This window comes from Lepidochelys kempii, chromosome 2 (genome assembly GCF_965140265.1).
Source record: "Lepidochelys kempii isolate rLepKem1 chromosome 2, rLepKem1.hap2, whole genome shotgun sequence".
NCBI lineage: Eukaryota > Metazoa > Chordata > Testudines > Cheloniidae > Lepidochelys > Lepidochelys kempii.
In genome coordinates this window covers 148,746,766-148,766,779 of record NC_133257.1, presented here as the reverse complement: position 1 = coordinate 148,766,779, position 20,014 = coordinate 148,746,766, and the positions used below count along the sequence as shown (strand labels likewise).

At 53.0% G+C, this 20,014-nt stretch overlaps 1 protein-coding gene across 9 annotated transcripts in view; it reads left to right on the top strand.

Annotated features, from left to right (window-relative positions):
- The window catches only part of CLPTM1L (CLPTM1 like), a 116,908-nt gene that overhangs the window by 64,229 nt on the left and 32,665 nt on the right, over positions 1-20,014 (top strand). For 7 of the 9 annotated variants that reach the window (XR_012157395.1, XR_012157396.1, XR_012157394.1 and 4 more), the window contains exons 10-11: positions 3,845-3,910; positions 14,358-14,408. Coding sequence is in view for 6 of the 9 variants with exons in the window: in XM_073332453.1 (XP_073188554.1) it covers positions 3,845-3,910; positions 14,358-14,408 (117 nt within the window). In the remaining 3 variants the exon portion in view is untranslated. The remainder of the gene's footprint in view (positions 1-3,844; positions 3,911-14,357; positions 14,409-20,014) is intronic. The other 2 variants (XM_073332452.1, XM_073332451.1) reach the window with 2 other exon arrangements.

Sequence of the window (20,014 nt, the reverse complement as noted above, 5' to 3'; positions counted from 1 at the left end):
CGAGCTTGTAGCGTTCCTGGACGACCTGCCACAGGACAAGCAACAACACTTCCATGCCCTTCTGGAAGAAGGCTGCCGACAGCTAAGTTGAGCCTCGAAGTGGCCATGGATGCTGCAGGTACGTACTCTCGCTCTCTCGCAACTGGGATCATTATGTCAAGACTCGTGGCTGCAGTCCTCCTTTTTCCCCTGAGAGGTCCAGAACATCATCCAGGACCTCCCCTTCAATGAGGACGAGCTGTTCTTGGCAAAGACAGACTAGTCCCTTCGCTCTCTGAAGGACTCAAGGGTAACACTTCAGTCCCTCGGTATGTATACCCCGGTACCCCGTCATAAACAGCAGTGCCAACCCTTCTGCCCCAGTTCATATGTGACTTATCAGTCCTCCTATCTTCGAAATCAGGAACCCCCGAGGAAGTGTCAGTGGTACCAGCGACCTCGGGTCTCTCCATGGTGACCTCTTCCATCCTGCCCAGACACCAACCCAAGGTCCAGTTTTGATGCGCAAGTTGAGAGCTGCAAACCCTCCCCCCACCACCGTGCCCAACTCCCCTTGTCTTCTTTGGGGTCCGTCTTGCCGTGGTTACCCACAACTGGGGTAGGAGTGTTACAGATCGTTGGGTACTAGAGATTGTCCAGCACAGTTACTCTAGAATTTCTCTCTTTTCCCCCGCATCAGGGACCTCCCCGAATGCCTGCTGGGGGTCTCTCCCATCGCAACCTCCTACAGCACAAGGCAGACACCCTACTTGCGAGGGGCACCATAGAACCGGTGCCCAGCCCCTTCATCACCTGGGGATTCTACTCCTCCATACTTGCTCATCCCTAAGAAGGATGGCAAGCTCTGCCCCATACTCAATTTCCATGTTCTCAACACCTTGATCAGGAGGACCAAGTTCAAGATGGTGACACTCTCAGTGATTATCCCCTTCCTTGCCCAGGGAGCGTGGTTTACAGCTTTCGACATGAAGGGTGCATACTTTCACATCGACATCCGTTCAGTACATCACAAACTTCTCCGCTTTCACATAGGCTACCACCATTACCTGTTCCAAGTTCTCCCCTTTGGCATCATAATGGCCCCACAGGTTTTCACAAAGGTATTTGTGGTCGTGGCAGCCCCGATGAGACGTCTGGTGTACTCCATGTATCCTTACCTGGATGACTGGCTCCTGGTCACACCCTTTCATGCCATGATTATGTCCGCAGTTCACACTCTCCGCTCTCTCCTTACCACTCTTGGTGTCTGTATCAACGAGACAGACTATCAATTTCATCACGACGCATCAGGATTCCATAATGGCACATTCCTTTGTCACCACTGTCATAGCCACTTACACCGCAACCCATGCACCACAGTACGTTGTTGGCTGTGCCTTTTCAGGCACATGGTGGCCTGCACCTATGTGACACTGCATTCCCACTTGCATATGCGCTGTTTACAGCTGTGGCTCCTGTTCTTCAGACCCCAGTGGGATCACCCCAATACACAATGATCGTCCTACAGTTGGTTCTGGCCTCCCTCACCTGGTGGACCGACCCTTCTGATGTGCTTATTGGCATCCCCTTCTCCACCCCTGTTCCGACTGCCACTCTGACGACAGGCGCCTCCCTCTCTGGTTGGGGCATTCATCTGCACCAGCGCATCACCCAGGGGGTTCGGACACAGTCCAAGACCCGCATGCTCATAAACGTCCTGGAGCTGAGGGCGGTGCACTTGGCCTGCCATGCATTCCTGCCGCTCATCCGTGCCCGTTATGTTCAGCTCCTCTCCGACAACACGACAGAGGTCACCTACATCAACAGATGGGCAACAAGTCCTGTCGTTTTGCTCGGAGTCCATCCACCTCTGGAACCAGTGTCTCCGTGGCGCACCTCTCGGGGGCACAAAACTCCCTGGCCGATGGGTTTAGCAGGACCTGGTACCTCAATCATGAGTGGGCGCTCCACAACCCCACTCTCCGTTCCATCTGCCATACCTGAGGCACCTCTCACTGGGACCTTTTCACTACACGAGACAATCACAAGTTCCCTCTTTACTGCTCCCAGGGAGCCCAGGGGCTCGACTCTCAAGGCGATGCTCTCGTGCTCTGGCAGGGAGAACCTCGTTACACCTTTCCCCCATTCCTCTCCTTCCCCAGATCCTCTGCAACATCTACCAGGACCAGGCCACAGTCATACTGATAATCCCATTCTAGTCCTGCCAGTTTTTGTTTGTGGACCTCCTCAGGCTCTGTGCCTGCCCCCTCTCCATCGCCACACAATCCCAGACCACCTCACTCAGGACCAAGGCAGATTCTGCCATCCCAGTCCTGGCTCCCTTTGCCTCATGGCCTGGTTTTTGGTTTGGGCTCCTGTGTAGACAATGCTTGTTTGCCGCTGGTGCAGCACATCCTTACACGCAGTAGGCGGACCCCCACAAGAGTTTGCTATATCGCAAAATGGAAATGTTTCACCTCCTGGGCTCAGCGCCACCACTTCCCCCTCGAGGCCATCTCCATCCCTAGCATCCTGGAATACCTCCTAGAACTTAAGACCTCAGTCATTAACTTCAGCTCTGTCCGGGTGCACCTGACAGCATTGAGAGCCTTTCTCACCCCTGTGGACGGCCACTCGGTCTTTACACACTCCACCACCACCCGCTTCTTCTGCTTAACAGCTTCCTGCCAGTGTGCAAGCCGCCCCCCCCCCCCCCGACCTCAATCTTGTCCTCTCCACCCTCACCTGACCCCGTTCAAGCCTCTGGCCACATCCTCCCTCTTCCACCTCTCCATGGAAGTCATCTTCCTCGTGGCTATCACTTCCGCTCGGCAGAACAGCAAACTGGTGGCCATGATGGGCAATCTCCTCCCCCCAACCCCCAATACAGTTTTCCATAAAGACAAGGTTTCCTTGCGCCTCCACCCCAGATTCCTCCTGAAGGTAGTCTTGGAGTTTCACCTCAACCTGTCGATTCACCTTCCGGTCTTCTGTCCTAAGCCGCACGCCACTCCTGCAGACAGGACCCTGCATTTCTTAGATGTCTACCATGTGCTGGCGTTCTATCTTGACAGAACCTCCACCATTCATGCCTCCCCACATCTCTGTAGACAGATCCATGGGCCAAGTCCTGCCCTCCCAACGCATCTCAAGTGGGTCTCTGCATGCATCCACGTATGGTATATGCCGCCCAGCACAATTACAGTGCACTCAACATGGGCACAGGTGGCAACATCTGTCTTCCTGGCAGATGTCTTCTGGCATGACATCTGCTGAGTGGCAACGTGGCATTCTGTGCATACCTTCACTACCCATTACGCAATCAGCCAGAGGGCGGCAGATGCAGCTGTGGGCCATGTTATCTTCCAGACTGCAATGCCTCTTGCATCCTCGCACACGCCTCTGCACTTATCACTGCTTGATACTCACCCACATTTGGAATACATATAGGGACCATCACTTGAAGAAGAAGAGGCTGTTACTTATCTGTAACTGAAGGTTATTCAAGATGTTGTCCCTATTTGTATTCCAATACCTGCCCTCTGTCCCATCTGCTGTGTGCCGCACTGCTCAGCAGTAAGAGGGTGACTGAGAGGGTGTCACCCCACACAGCCTCATGTAACCTCACTTGGACCACGTGGCTACATACATGTGGGTCGATGAATACTGATGCAGAAATCTTCTGACACATGGCGCGCATGCACACCCACAATGGAGTACAGATTGGGACCACACATCTCGAAGAACCTCCAGGAGGTAGGTAACCTCTTTTTCAAGTCTAGGAACTAGATTTTGATATCCTTAGTTGTGATTAATAAGTTGTTCTTGATCTATAAGCATTGTATTTTTGTAACTTGAACCACAGCTCTGGAAAGTGAAGAAAGCGCTGAAAATGACAGTTAAATGGAGAAGCATGAGGCCAACAATCCAGGTAAGTACCTTTGCTCTTTCATAATGACTAGAGCTATTGAGCTCTCTGCTCCTTCAGAGGTTAGTGAACAGCTTACTTTAAAATAAAATTCAAATCAACAAAATATGAAGATGTATAGATGTATGTAAAATGTATAGAAGTATACAAATGGTGCTGTGTTCATCCATTTGTATAATATGATTCAATTAAAAAGTTGCAGAAGTAGCTACAGAAAACCACAAATCAGTCTTCCATTATTACTGCTGGAGGATAGAAATGTTATTTGCTACTGAATTGAGACGATTAAGACATCTTCTGCAAAACAGAGTTCTTCAAGTGCCAGTCCCTGTGTGTGTAACACTATGGGGTATGCATGCACTTCATGTGCCTGAGACCAGAGAATTCTTGCAAGCAGTGTCAATTGGTCTATGTCTGCACCCTTGGTCTCCTCACACACCATGGGTAAATGGGGTGGTATGGACTAACTGCCTATCCAGTTCCTTTTTACCACTGCATGGCCTAGTTTGTAATTTCCAGTATCTGGAGCCCTTCTTTCTGTCGTCTTTGTCTTCAAATCTGTAAATATTTCAGTTTTATAGTTATTTTTACTGTAGCGTACTTAGTGTTCGCAATTTTAAAGTATACTTAGTAACAGGTATAATCCCCGTCTCAGTGAACCGTTCAGCTTCCCTAGTATAGGATTTAGATTATGCCTAGGATACCAGACTTCAAAAATTGTCTCCTGTCCCTGATCCTTCTCAGTCAGTGATGCTTCCACTAGGTGCAGTATCTGTCAGTTGGGGTGATCCAAGTCCCACCTGGACCCTGCAGGCACAAGAACTCTGGCTTAAGAAGCAACTCAGGAAGAAAGCAATGAGGTCCCAGTTGGACCCTGCCCCCGTACATCTGCCAGAGTTCTAGAAGAGTGCACCTTTTAGCATAAGATCTGATACAGAAGCGGGAAACAGTAAAGTCAGGGACCCTTCATTGGGCTTCTACCATGAGAGTAAGGACTGTTGTCATAAGCAGAAGAGCAGAGCCCACTGACAATGCAACCTCAATGTGTTATGTGAACAAGCCAGGAGGAGCCCGCTCCCTAGCTTTGTCAGCAAGCAGTAAAGGTTTGGCAATTGTGCATCATGGAAAACCTCATTTACACAACTGCTTACTTGCCCAGGTGCTCAGAATCACTTGGCCAGTGACCTCAGCAGGAACTTCTCTCAGAATCATGAGCGATTTCTGAAGAGCGATGTGCTGAGGTCCATTTTCAAGGACTGAGGCATTCTGACAGTGGACTTACTTTCAGTGAAAGACAACAAGAAATGCAGTCTATTTTGCTCTCAAGCGGGTCTCCGTCTAAGGCTCATTAACTGATGCTTTCCATTTGAATTGGGGATCAGTCCTTGTGTATGCCTTCCCCCCCGATATCCCTCAAGTGATTCTCAGACTGAAATTGGATCATACTAACTCAGTGGTTCCCAAACTTTGGCAGCCCGCGAACCCCTTTAGTAATTGTGTAATTGTGAAATCTCGTGAACCGCCTCCTAAAAATGAATATTTCCAGGGATTTAAGTTTAAATTTCCTCAGTGTGATGGATGAGCTTGCTTTGCTATGCATAGCTCTTGGAAGTCCGGAACCACTGGAGAAAGATGAAGTCTCAGGTCTGGTTCAGCATCAAGTCTGTTTCTATATTTGGTTTTCAGATGTGCATATGAGGAAAACGCTTTCTCGCATAAGTATTGTGACAAAGTTCCTTCTCTACCTTGGTGGGTCTTGCTCTTATTGGCGAATTTGCTCGCCTCAGAGATTCACAGCAGCCCTCAGTTTGGCCGTTTTCATGAACCCACAGTCCAGGTCAACTCCTCCTGTGTCTGACCAGGAGTTGGGAGGTTTGGGGGGAACTTGGGCCTGCCCTCTACTCCGGGTTCCAGCCCAGGGCCCTGTGGAATGCAGCTGTCTTGGCTGCAGGTGTTTTAATCAGCCTGTCTTAATTATTTCCAGAAAGTTCCTGATTGTTCTGGAACCTTCCCTGTTGGGAAATGGAACGTCCTTTGCTTGCTCCTCAGCTATCTGCTTTCTATTCTTTCCTAAAGCCCCCTGGCCTGGATTTTTCTTACTTTTTGAACCTGCCCTAGTCCCCCCCCCGACCGGGCCAGACGCTTTTTTTTGCTTTGTTTTGATTCTTTGTTTTTTTTCTTCTTGCCGTCTACATGCTGGTCGGCCCTCAGCTTGCCGCCAGCACCCGCCCCCCCACACCTGCTTTCGGGGGTAGCTATTTGCCTCAGCTAAGCCCCCCGGAGGAGGGGGGGGGGGAAGATTGTCGATTTTGCTGTCCAGAGGGTGGAGTGGAAACCCCCAGACCCAGCCGTTTTGCTGGCAGCTCGGACTTTCATTCTCAGCATGCCGGAAGCCTTGGAACACAGCCAACACAGCTGGAGAAGAAGATTTCAGAAGACAGGAGAAATAATCCGGGGAAGCTATAAATCATTGTGAAGGGGGCCGTAAGACTGAATAATTTTCTGAATTATACTCTCGTGGGGGGGAGTTTGACTGTGGTTACTTGCTTTTGTGGCGGCACAGGGGGTGTGGCGCGGAGCCCCCCCCCCCCGATCCATCGGTGTCCCTAACCCCCCCACCATTACTACAACTGTCACGGCCCCCCCGCCGTCCGTCCCTGCTGGCAACCTGCCATCTCTCTTCGGATCCAGCTGTTCGCTTTGAACTTTGCCTTGCGGACCAGACATAACAGCCGACCAACCGAGACTCTTTGGACAAACATGTGTGGGTCTGCACCCCCACCCCCGGATTGCTTATCCCACAGCTTGCCCCTATTACTGGACCCCGATTTTGTTCCCCCCACCCCCAGTCCAACCCCCTCGGTATTCCCCCTCCCCGGCCTGCAGCCCAGCGGGGAGGAGCGGTTACTTTGCTTTCCCCTCCCTCCTCCTCCTTTTGGTGTCTCCCCATCTCTCCCTGCTCACAATGGCGGGGAACGAGAGGGGCGAGGCCCCTTTAACAAAATCAGTTGTCCCTCCCCCACCACCCCCCCGCCCGACCCCCAAGATCCCCCCCCACCACTGTTGTTAAGATACTTGCCACACCCCACACCCACCGCTGGGGCACCGGCAGCAGGAGGCACCGGGGTGATCACTGCTGCTGCTGTGCCCACCGCCCCCCCAGATTCTAGGAAACCCCCCCAAGCTGGCCGGAAGGGCCAGGGCGGGATGAAAGGAAAGGGCCCCGCTAAAACCACTAAGCCCTCCATGGCAGGGGCTGCCCCCACCGCTGTGGCCTTGTCATCAACCGTGGCGCCCCTCCCTGCTTTTCCCTCCACCAGCTCTGCGACTGTCCCTCCCCCAGCCCCCAGGACGTATGCCCGGGCGGTGACGGGCTCCCCCCTGCCTGCCGCCTCGTCATCTCGCCCCCCCCCCGCCTCCGCTACCATCACCAGCGGCCGGGGCCCTTTCCCCGCCTTGACCAGGAGGCACAGTGTTCGTTGCCTCCTGGTGCCCGCCTCGCCCCACGTGGAGACATACGTGCAGGCGTTGGCGAAGGTGGTAGGACCCACGGCTATTGTGGCAGCCTCCAAGATGTATGGGAAGGTCGTTTTTTTCTTAGCTTGGGAGGCTGCCGCCCAGGAGGCGGTGGAGAGGGGCCTGGCGGTGGGGGGGGTGTTTGTCCCCCTAGAGCCGCTAGAAGACCTGGGCGTTCGCCTCGTCCTCACCTCCGTTCCTCCCTTCTTACCCAATGTTGCCCTGTTACCCGCTCTCTCCACTCTGGGGAAACTTGTCTCTGTCATCAGCCCTCTCCCGTTGGGCTGCAAGGACCCCACCCTCCGTCACGTCCTTTCATTCTGCCGGCAAGTGCAGCTTCTACCGCCGGCAGGGGCGCGTGACTGAGAGGTGCTCGAGGGGTCTTTCCTAATCCCCTACCAGGGAGCCCGCTATCGGGTCTTTTACTCCACCGGAGAGGCCTGGTGCTACCTCTGCTGCTCAGCGGGGCATGTCCGCAGAGACTGCCCTTTGGTCCGGGGGGGAGGGGCACCTGAAACCCCCGAGGCCCGGCAGGACATCGGCCCCGTCGCTGCTGACACGCCTGGCTGCTCGGCACCTGAAACCAACCCTCCTCCTACTCGACCCATCGCTGCTCCCGTCCGGGTCCAAGAGATACCTTCCCTACAACGCCCGGGCGAGCAAGGGAGTTCCACCCTTGCTATTACCAATCCAGCAGAGCCTATGGAGGAGGGTGTGGCAAGGATATTACCGGGTATAGGGCCTGCCCCAAGGACAAACCCCCGCCCCTCATGCTGCGTCACCGCTACCCCCCCAAACCCCTGAACCGTCGCCTCCGCCCCCCGACACGACCCCTGCTAACCAACCCCCAGATGACGCTATGGAGGGCTGGACCCTAGTTCAGGGGAAGCGAGGCAAGCGGAAGGCTCGAGCTCCGCTGTATCCATCCGACGCGGAAGACCCCTGGAAGACCAAGAAAGGAGGCACTGATATCGAGCCTCCTGCCATGGCCACGGCCGCGAGTGAGATCCATCCGCTGGTGTCGGGAGGGGAAGACAGACTGACATTGGAGGGCAGAATCCCCCCTCCACGGGAGACCCTCCCCTCCGAGACTCCTGAGGACGCCCCTTCTGCCTGGATACCACCCGAACCCCCCACGGACCCCGAGGCGACCGTTGAGGTGGGCCCTAGAGGAGAGGCCCCCGGGGTAGCAGGAGCTGGCCTCTCCCCCGTGTATGCGGAGATTGAGGCCCTAGATTTGACCCCGGTCACCCAGGGAGGGGATGATTTGCTGCCGGCTGGCCTCGAGCTGGGCAGCCTTACCCCAGCCTCCCTTTCCCCATGCTCCCTCCCCCTAATTGCCTTCCCGGGCGAGCACCCTGCAGAAGGTGGTCCACCACCTGGTGCCATGGCCTCTAAGACCACCGTGGAGCCAGTGCCTAGCATTATTGGGAGCCCCCTCCCTTACCCCTTAACCCTTGACTCTGCTCAGGAGGCACTTTCCTTTAGCTGCTTGCCTCCTGAACCCCAGAGCCTTACCCCTGCCCCCACCCCTGTCCCTGCCCAAGTCCCCTCCTCGTGCAATGCTAATGCCGCCCCTGGGGTTATTTACTTCCCGCTTTTCGCAGATTCCCCCCAGGGAGCAGTCTTTGCACTCTCTAGTCGCGACCCATTAGGAGTTGCAATTTTTTCCCTGCCATCCCCCTCCACCCTAAGGCGTGAAATGAATTTAATAACCCCAGCCTGTCAGACGCCCCGTCGGTGGTCCGCACCCTGTTTACCCGCCTTAGCGGACCACGAGACTGTATTAAGAGTCCCACGAGGGAACACCCCGGAAATTGTAACCCCACCCCCCCCATGAGCTGCGGCATGCACTACGGAAGTTCCTAGAACACACCCGTGGTGCCCGCAATAGGGTACAGCTGGCTCTTCAGCTATGGGGGGACTTTGACCAAATCCTCCAGGCCACAAGGGCCCTTATAAAGGAGGGCAGGGGGCAAGGAAGGCGCGGTGCTGCGGCCTACGAGCGAGCCCGCTGCTTCCGACACGATCTACTCATCCACGGGATGGGTCACGAGTTGCTGCACAACCCGCCGGGGGCCTTGAACACCCCCGCCAACAAGAAACCCCCACCCACCCCAGCCCTCCGCATGACACCTCTTCTTATTGCGACCCTGAATACCAGGGGCTGTAGGATGGTTCTCCGCAGGTCCCAGGTGCTCTCTTACCTTCGGGAAGGGGGGTACTCTGTAGTTTTCCTGCAGAAGACCCATACGGACCCGGCCACCGAGGACAGGTGGCGGCTGGAGTGGGGGGACGGGGTATACTTTAGCCACTTCGCGACTTGGCAAGCTGGAGTGGTGACCCTGTTCTCCGCCAACCTACGGCCCAAGGTGCTAGGGGTCACTGGGGCCGTGCCGGGCCACCTGCTGCACCTTCGAGTCCGTATGGAGGGGCTCGTGGTCAATCTTGTTAACATCTATGCCCCGCAAACGAGCCCAAAGCGGCCACAATTCTATCAGTGGGTGTCCGACTTCCTCGGCACCCTAGATTCGCACGAGTGCTTGGTCCTGGGAGGGGACTTTAACACCACCCTCGAGGAACGGGACCGCTCAGGGGCCGAGCCGAGCCCAGCTGCCGCGAACATTCTCGGAGGAATAGTCGAACATCACTCCCTAGTGGACGTCTGGCGTGACCATCACCCAGATGACACTTCCACTTTCACCTTTGTCCGGGTGGAGGCCCATCGGTCACACCACTCTTGGTTGGACTGTATTTACTTATCCCGTTTCCATCTTTCACAGGCCCACTCCTCCACTATTCGGCTGGCCCTGTTCTCCGACCATCATTTAGCCACCATAACGGTCTCCCTCCATGCAGAGAGACCGGGGCCGGCCTATTGGCACTTTAACAACAGCCTGTTGGAGGACGAGAGCTTTATGATGTCCTTCCGGGAGTTTTGGCTGGCCTGGCGAGAGCAGTGGCGTGTCTTTCCCTCAGTGTGGCGATGGTGGGATCTCGGGAAGGTGCGCGCCAAGCTCTTCTGCCGTGACTACACTCGGGGCACCAGCCGACAGAGAAATGCGGCGATAGAGCAGTTGGAGCGGGAGGTCTTAGAGATGGAGAAGCGCCTGGCTGCCAACCCCAAGGACCCGTCCCTCTGCGGAGTGTGCCAGGAGAAGTGGGAGGAGCTCCGGGCCCTCGAGCACCACCGGGCTGAGGTGCCTTCGTTCGGTCCCGCATCCGCCTCCGGGAGATGGACCGCGGCTCCCGCTTCTTCTATGCCCTGGAGAAAACGAAGGGGGCCAAGAAACACGTCACCTGCCTTCTTGCAGAAGACGGCACCCCACTCATGGATCCGGAGCAGATGTGTGGGAGGGCCCGTGACTTCTACACAAGCCTTTTCTTCCTGGATCCGACCGATGCTGGCGCTTGCGGGGTGCTCTGGGAGGAACTCCCCACGGTCAGCGTGGGCGACCGAGACCGGATAGAGCTGCCTCTCACCCTGGCCAAGTTCTCAGAAGCCCTCCGTCGCATGCCCACCAATAAATCTCCGGGCATGGACGGGCTGACCGTAGAGTTTTACCGCACGTTCTGGGACATTCTCGGCCCAGACCTAGTCACCGTCTGGGCTGAGTCCTTGCAGAGCGGGGTCCTCCCTCTGTCGTGCAGGTGAGAGGTGCTCGCCTTGTTGCCGAAGAAGGGGGACCTCCACGATTTACGAAACTGGCGTCCCGTCTCACTCCTTAGCACGGATTACAAAATCTTAGCGAAAGCAACCTCGCTGCGGCTAGGGTCCGTGATGGCGGACGTGATCCACCCAGACCAGACCTTTACTGTCCCGGGTCGCAGCATTTTTGACAACCTATTTCTAGTCCGAGACCTTTTGGAACTCGGGCGGAGAGATGGTCTGTCGTTCGCCCTCCTGTCTCTTGATCAGGAGAAGGCGTTCGATAGAGTAGACCATGGGTACCTCCTGAGCACTCTGCAGGCGTTTGATTCGGACCTCAGTTTGTGAGTTTTCTCCGGGTGCTGTATGCCTCCGCGGAGTGTTTGGTTTGGCTCAACTGGACCCTGACCGAACCGGTCAGCTTCGGGCGAGGAGTGCGGCGGGGTGCCCCCTCTCAGGCCAGCTGTACGCTCTGGTGATCGAGCCTTTCCTCTGTCTCCTCCGCAGGAGGATGACAGGTTGGTGCTGCAGGAGCCGGAGCTGCAGCTTGTCCTGTCGGCGTACGCCGATGACGTACTCCTCATGGTCCAGGACCCGGGCGACTTGGCGCGAGTGGAGGCATGCCAGGCCATCTATTCGGCAGCCTCCTCCGCCGGAGTCAACTGGGTCAAGAGCTCTGGCTTGGCGGTGGGGGACTGGCGGCAGGTAAGCTTCCTCCCACCCGCGCTTCAGACCATCTGGTGGAGTGCGGGTCCTCTGCTCTATCTCAGCGTTTACCTTTCCGCCACGCACCCTTCCCCGCCGGAGAACTGGCAAAATTTAGAGGGCGGGGTGATAGAGTGGATCCGGAAATGGACGAGGCTACTCCGATGTGGGAGAGCACTGGTGCTTAACCAACTAGTCGTGTCCACGCTCTGGTACCGGCTCAACACCCTGGCCCCGGCCCCGGGTTTCCTGACCCACTTCCGGAGATTGATTCTAGAGTTCTTTTGGTCAGGAATGCACTGGGCCCCTGTTGGAGTTCTTCATTTACCCCTGAAGGAAGGAGGGCAGGGCCTGAAGTGTCTGTACACTCAGGTCCGCGTTTTCCGCCTCCAGGCTCTGCAGTGGCTCCTTTATAGTGCAAGTAGTTCGACGTGGAGCATATTGGCGCACGCCTTCCTGCACCGCTTCCAAGGGCTCCGATACGACTGGCAGCTCTTTTATCTTTGTCCGAGAGGTTTTCCACGAGACCTCTCCGGGCTGCCGGTCTTCTACCAGGACCTCCTCCGGACCTGGAAACTGTTCTCAGCAACCAGGTCCGTGGCGGCCACTGTGGGAGCAGATTTCCTCACGGAGCCCCTGCTACACAATCCCCAACTCCGTGTGCAGGTGGCGGAGTCCCGTTCGGTGCGCCAGAGGTTGGTCGTGGCGGAAGTCACAAGGGTCGGAGACCTCCTGGACTACGACCGGAGTACTGGCTGGATCCCCTGACGCTCGCTCGGCGCATGGGGCTCTCCAGCCCTCGTACCCCCCGGCGCGTACTTCAGGAGGTGAAGGCCACCTTGACCCCCGCTGCTTGGGCTTATGTCAACCGAGCCTTGCGCGAGGGCCCACCCCACCCATCCTCTACCCCAGGCCCGCCGGACCTTTCCATTGGGCCCCTACCCCGTAGATCCCAACAAACCCCTCACCCTTTCACTGCAAGCCGGCTGCATGAACTGCAGCCGGTCAGTTTTCAAATCGCACCAAGGAATTATTTATACACACTCACGCTTCACACCCTTCACGCCCACACCCTGGTGTCCCGCCCTGATACAAAGTGGCGGGACCTCCTGCCACCCTTGGAGGGTGAGCAACCTCGGTGGGCCAGCCTGTATTCCACCTTGGTCCCGAGGCCCGTCGGGGACATCAGTTGGCGGCTCCTTCACGGAGCTGTGAGCACGGGCGTGTTTCTGACACGGTTTACCCCCATCCCAGATACTTCCCCTTTTGTAATGTGAGGGAAACCCTGGCGCACGTATATTTAGAGGGTGCCAGATTGCAGCCCCTTTTCCAGCTCCTCACATATATTCTATTGCGCTTTTGGCTTCATTTCTCCCCTCACCTTTTTATCTATACACTCCCCATTTGTGGCCCCACAAAATCGTGAGACCTGCTGGTCAACCTCCTCCTAGCCTTGGCTAAAACAGCCATTTATAAAACCAGAGAGGGGAAGTTGGCCCATGAAGCGTCCTGCGATTGTAGGGCCTTTTTCCGATCCTCAGTACATTCACGTATCCGGGCGGAGTTTCTCTGGGCGGCGTCCACTGACTCCCTTGACGCCTTCGAGGAGCGGTGGGCGCTGTCTGGGGTTCTCTGCTTGGTGACCCCGTCCGGTTCCCTCCGTCTGACCCTTTGATTGAGGGGAAGAGCGAGAGACACCAGCCCCAGCCGTTGCCACTGTGGATACCATCATTACTGTCATCCAGGAGGGGTCCTATAATACATGGGTGTCTACCCCCCCCAGCCATAAACCGCCCACCCCGCAGCCGTGCCCATCTTTCCGGGCACTCTCAGGAGAGGGATAATCGGGGACACTGGGCGCGGCACTAGGTAACTCGAGGGGGTGGAAGACCACGAGTGTCGAGGAAGCCCCCCCGCTCTGGGCCCAGGCTAGCCTGAACACTTTTGTACAATTACTTATTATTTAGGTCTTTAAATGTAGTTTTTCTTTGATTTAATCAGTTTCTGTATAGGCTGTTGTACAGTTAGTGGCTGAAGGGCTCAATTTTCTTTCTGCATCATGTTGAAGAGAGTGAGGGTTGTAGCTGAGTGCTATGTGCTCTTTTGAAGCATTTGTAGATTTGCATTAAGTTTTATATAGTATAATGAAAGTTAGTAGTAAGTTTTTCATCTTTACGAGCTGAGCTTTAATCAGTGAAACTTGAGCCAACTGCAGTATACCCATGGGCTCAACAGATCTCTTGAACCTTTGTAGCCTTCTTCTGTCAAGAATGATATTGAAAAATGAGTTGTCTTGTAATGGTTCATGTAGTATTTAGCAAAGAAATTCCAGGGCAAACTCCTTGCCTTGGGATAGTGCTTTATATTGCACCTTTTTTTTTTTCTTCAACTTAAAAAATCCTGTTGCTAGTTGTCATCTTCCTTGTTTTAGATTGCAATTAGACCTAATATCATTGACATTTCCTTTGAATTTTTTGCTAATACTGACTTTTTTCCCTAACAAAGTAGTGTATTTTTTCCCCTTCTATTTTATTTGTCTAAACCAATTACGATTACTTCTCTCTATTAAATCTAATACAGTTTGGTGCATACAATGAATCTGAAAAGAGAACTGAAGAATATGATACCCAGGTAAGACACGGTCCTGTAATATTGTTGACATGTTGGTTATTTAATGAAATATGTAGTGGGACTTGGTGCAATCTGCTGGTTGGAGAACTTACAGTCTTCTTCTGGACAGCAAAAAGATAGTGTGAAAAATTAGATCAAATATTAACTTGAGTCTTCCTTACAAAAGCGGACTGAAACAAATATTGTTTTCAGTGTCCATGGAATTCATGTATTTTTTTAGTTTAGCAGGGACCGTAACAGCCTAGTCTGACCTCTTGTGCAATGCAGACCATAGACGTTCACCCAGTAGTTCCTGCATCTATCCCAATAATTTGTGGCTGAACTAGAGTGTATTTCTTGATTTAAAGGTTATCGGTGATTAAAAAAAATTTCAGGTCCCTTTGTTCTACAAAAACCTGCATTTTTGGTATACAGTTTTAAAATAGCATTGGTGTAGGTAGTCTTGAGAGTTCACTACAATTTTGAGGTAAATCTTGAATTTTAAGTTGCTTCAGCATGTTTCTGCACTTTATTACTGCAGTTCTGAAGAAATTATTTAAGTGGTATGCTCTAAGACTAGGAATTTTTCCAGTCTGATGCACATCAGTTGTTGTCTTTTTGTTTTGGGGAAACATATCCTCTGGACAGATGAAGTCTGCCATGGTTTACCTCCCCAGGGCTGGTAGCTCATGCATCAGACCTTTTTGTTATGGCAGTCCATAAATCTAAAGTGCCAAAGCCTTAGTGCTGCCTTTACCTACCATACTGCCAGGAGTTTTGGACCTGCTAGTTCCAGTTACCCACACTTGTCTCCAATTCAGACTACTCCATCTTTTCCCTCTCCTGAAATGAAAAGAGAAGAGGAAACCCAGTGAAACCGTATTCGCCTCTGTTACCTAGAAGTGTGATTCCATCTTTGACCAAAGCCATATTGTATGTTTTTGTAGTGGTAACATGGTCTTGTTCTTTGAATAGGAGGACTGGGAGTCAGAAAACCAGGGTTCCAAGTCATTATAGAATTGCAAATAAATTTGTCTGAATATGTGAATATCTCATCTTCAACTTTATTTAAGATATGCATGTAAAATGTTTAGCTGTCCTTAATTCTTACACTAAAGCTAGCCAACTCTTTTTGAACTAATCAAAGTTGTCATTAATTTGAACAGAGAATACACTGGTTTCTATGCAAATGCTAAATGATTCCTAGGCCTTCATCAGTTATGAAGACCTAGTCTGTCTGTTTTGAATTATATCCTACTGTAAGATCCCTTGGAAGCATCAGAACCTACATCTCCTTCCAGTGATTGTCCATATGCACATTCCACTTCTGATATGCATCCACTGCAAGCGCTTGGGACTTTTGGCCAGCATTATGTGTACAGCATGCCTGCACCCTGAAGCTTCTCTGGTTCTCCAGCAAGGTCATGAAAGGGCAGTGTGTGTCAAGTGCCATCAGTTCCTCTCAGCTGCCTCCTGACATTGAAGAAACAGAGCATTTGCAGTCCGTAACACAGACCCCGCCCCGCCCCACACAATCCAGAATTGTAATTGTTAGTTGTTCCTAGTTAGTCTCTTATTAGTATAGATGATTCTCTGCCCGTTGACCAAAAAAAAACCTACAATGGCTATAAGAACTGCCCTTCATGTGAAGGAACCATGCCCATCAATGAGGAGTACTAGAAATGCCTGTGTTGTCTTGGAGAGTCATACATCCCAAGGAAGTGTTCCACTTACAAATCTTTTATTTCAAGGACATGTGAGGTCAGAGAGGCAAGACTTCAGGTATCTTCTGAATGAATCTGAGACCCACCTTGGATCAGGCTGTCTAGACGTCTCTCTGTGAGATCCAGCACCAAAGAGCGCAAACACTGGTTCACTTTCATATGCACATGAGCATTCCATGGGAGAGAAGAAGCATTCTGATAAATCACAGAGTCAGGGATCTCCAAGAGCAGATCTCCCACCAGGGGTTGCTTGAGAAGAATTACCCTCCTCTGCACCAAACTATCAAGACTTCTCAACTCCATGAGGCTTCCAAGCAGGTCACTCAGTTTAAGACACTGACTCAGAGACTAGCCGTCAGAGATCTAGCACCAGTTATATCAGAGGTGTGCAAACTGTGGGCCACATATGGCCTGCGGGACTGTCCTGCCTGGCCCTTGAGCTCCTGGCCGGGGAGGCTAGCCCCCGGCCCCTCCCCTGCTGTCCTCCCTCCCCCATGGCCTCAGCTTGCTGTGCCACCAGTGCTCTGGGCGGCGGGGCTGTGATCTCCTGCCGGGCAGTGCAGCTGCAAGAGCCGCCGGCCTGCCCCATTGCCTCGAGACTGTGCGGTGGTGTGGCTGGCTCCAGCCGGGCAGCGCAGCTGCCAGTCCTGGTGCTCTGAGCGGCACGGTAAGGGGGCAGGGAGTGGAGGCGGTGGGTGTTGGATAAGAGGCAGGGATCCTGGGGGGGCAGGTGGATAGGTGTGGGAGTCTCAGGGGGCAGGGGCGTGGATAGGGGGCATGGAAGTCAGGGAGCGGGGTGGTGGTTAGGGATGGGGGAGTCCTGGGTGGGGGCAGTCAGGGGATAAGGAGGGGGGGGTTGGATGGGTTGGAGATTCTGAGGGGGACAGTCAGGGGGCAGGAAGTGGGGGTTGATAGGGGGCGGGGGCCAGGCTGTTTGGGGAAGCACAGCCTTCCCTGCCTGCCTTCCATACAGTTTTGGAACCCCGATGTGGCCCTCAGGCCAAAAAGTTTGTCCACCCCTGAATTACATCATTGATGCTTTGGACTTAATGGTAGCACTGCAAACCATGAGCACCACAACCTATCACTTTTACACTGGCACTCTCTGGACTGACAGTTTCTGTCACCAGGTGGTCCAGGCACTTCACAACTGCAACGAGCACTGACAGGGTTCATGGCACTGAGAGATCTAGAGCTTCTATAGGAGCCAGAGTCTCCACCTCGCTCCTATTAGCAGGATTGTATCCATGGCATTATCCACGTCTGCACACCACCTCTGGATCCACTTCTATACAGTCAGAGGAGATGGATCAACAACACACCACCTCTCCTCCAGCCTCCACTCCACTGTTGTGTGTGTCCTGCAGGAGGACATGGGACTGCTCCAGAGACAGGCATTGGGACTCAAACTGACCCCAGTTCTCCTGGTTTCTGACACCATGGCTATGTAGAACTTACCAGATCAACATATGGTCATACTGGTGTTCCTGGGCCATCCTGAGAAGCTTGCAACTGTGCGGAGTAACCTTTATGTCCCCAGGGCATCCCATACACAGATACAGCCACCCTAGCTGCATCTTCTCTTTTACCACTGCAGCCCTCCCTATTTCCAGAGTATAAACAGGGAGAAGATGCTCCTCCACAGATAGGGTTCCAGCTGGTGATGGCTCTATTATCTTCCTCCCCAAACAAGTTGTCTCCTCATTGGGTCCCCAACCTGATGTTTTGAAGGTGTTACAAGGCCTTTTAAAGAGAATAGGGGAGGCACTTTAAATGCCAGGATTCAACATGTGTTAGTTGATATCCTGCAGACAGGGTTGGCTTTACCATGAGGCAAACTGAGACAGGTGCCTCAGGTGCCAGACTGTGTGGGGGCACCTCTAGGACCCAGAGTGTACAAAATTGTGTCTGCTGCTGGTGCATATGTATTCTCTCTGCTCTAGATACACAGAGAGGGTGGAGTGCTGTGCTGGAGGAAAGAGGGCACAAGAGACATAACAGCCAGGCAGGAGAGAAGGTGAGAGGGAATAACAGAAAGCAGCAGGAGCTACAGGGGGAGAGAGGAGGAGGAGCCTCTTATGTACCTCTCTATCATTCCCAGGAGCCTGGACTGGTTAAGACAAGCCTCTCAGGGAGCTTTCTGTTTCCTGCTGCTTCCCTGAACTCACTTGAGGAGAACAGGCAGTCAACTGAAGTAGTAGGAGCCAGTTAGGCCCTTAAGAAGCTGATATCTTCCCTCACTCAGGCCCTGCTACCAGCCTGCTTATTTGTCCCCTTCAACTGAGTGTTGAGAGCCACTATAGTTGGCACAGAACAGCAGTCATGAGTGAAAGAAGAAAACGCCCCGCTGAGGCAGCATTCAGAAAAAGAAAGCAAGCAAAGGAAGCTTTTCTATCTAAGCAGGAAGGAGCTCTCCTGAGATACAAATGTTCACGGTGAGCCTTCTGGCCCCAGTGACGATGTGGGTGGTGAGGAGATGCCTGATCATCCAGTTAGTCAGAGTGCAGGTACTGCAGCATCCATATCTCCATCTCAAATGGATGTAACCATACACATTCCTGAAGAAAAGTGTAGATCACAGAAGAATGTGGTGGAGGCACACGAAACAGCTGCTGCTGAGTTTAGTTCCTTAAGTCTAGATGATCCAGGACTGTGGACCCACTTGAGCAGTAGCCTGAGGGACTTCTTTGTACTGCATGGGCCCCAGCAAGTGAAAAACTTCATGTTCCCCAAAGACAATGAAAATAGAAGTTTCCATCCAACACATTACTGGCATGAAATCCCTAATGGTGACAAAGTGGAGAAGCCATGGCTTATGTACTCAAAAACCCAGAATGCTGCATACTGTTTTTGTTGCAAACTCTTCCAGTCTAATGTTCCAGCCACATTGGGTTCTACAGGAACAAAGCACTGGAAAAATCTGGCTAGAAATCTGGCATGCTATGAGAAGGTAGCAAATCACCAGAGAGCATTCCATAGCTGGAAAGAGCTTGAGATGAGACTAAGATTAAAGGCCACCATAGATGATCAGCATCAAGAGAAGATTGCATCAGAGTCTCTTTACTGGCAAAATATTCTGAAAAGGCTCATTGCCATTATGAGAGTGCTTGCTGCCCCAAACCTAGCACCGCATGGCACTTCAGATCAGCTATATGTGCCAAACAGTGGAAATTTCCTTAAAATTGTGGAGCTGATGGCTAAGTTTGATGCTGTACTCCAGGAGCATCTAAGAAGAGTCGCCACCCAAGAAATGTACACACACCACTACCTTTGAAAAACAATTCAAACTGAGATCATACCATTACTGGCAACAAAAGTCAAACAGAAGATTGTGGCAGATCTGAAGTCAGCAAGACTTGAGCTGATCACTGCAGACTATGTGGCTCTGGGAAGAAGGATAAAGGCGTTTGAGGCGCAAGTGGTCTTCTCGTCCATCCTCCCCGTGGAAGGAAAAGGCCTGGGTAGAGACCGTCGAATCGTGGCAGTCAATGAATGGCTACGCAGGTGGTGTCAGAGAGAAGGCTTTGGATTCTTTCACCATGGGATGGTGTTCCAAGAAGGAGGAGTGCTAGGCAGAGACGGGCTCCACCTAACGAAGAGAGGAAAGAGCATCTTTGCAAGCAGGCTGGCTAACCTAGTGAGGACGGCTTTAAACTAGGTTCACCGGGGGAAGGAGACCAAAGCCCTGAAGCAAGTGGGGACGTGGGATACCGGCAGGAAGCACAAGCAGGAGCGCACGAGAGGGCAGGGCTCCTGCCTCATACTGAGAAAGAGGGACGATCGGCGAGTTATCTCAAGTGCCTATACAAAAATGCAAAATGCCTGGGAAGCAAGCAGGGAGAACTGAAAGTCCTGGCACAGTCAAGGAATTATGGTGTGATTGGAATAACAGAGACTTGGTGC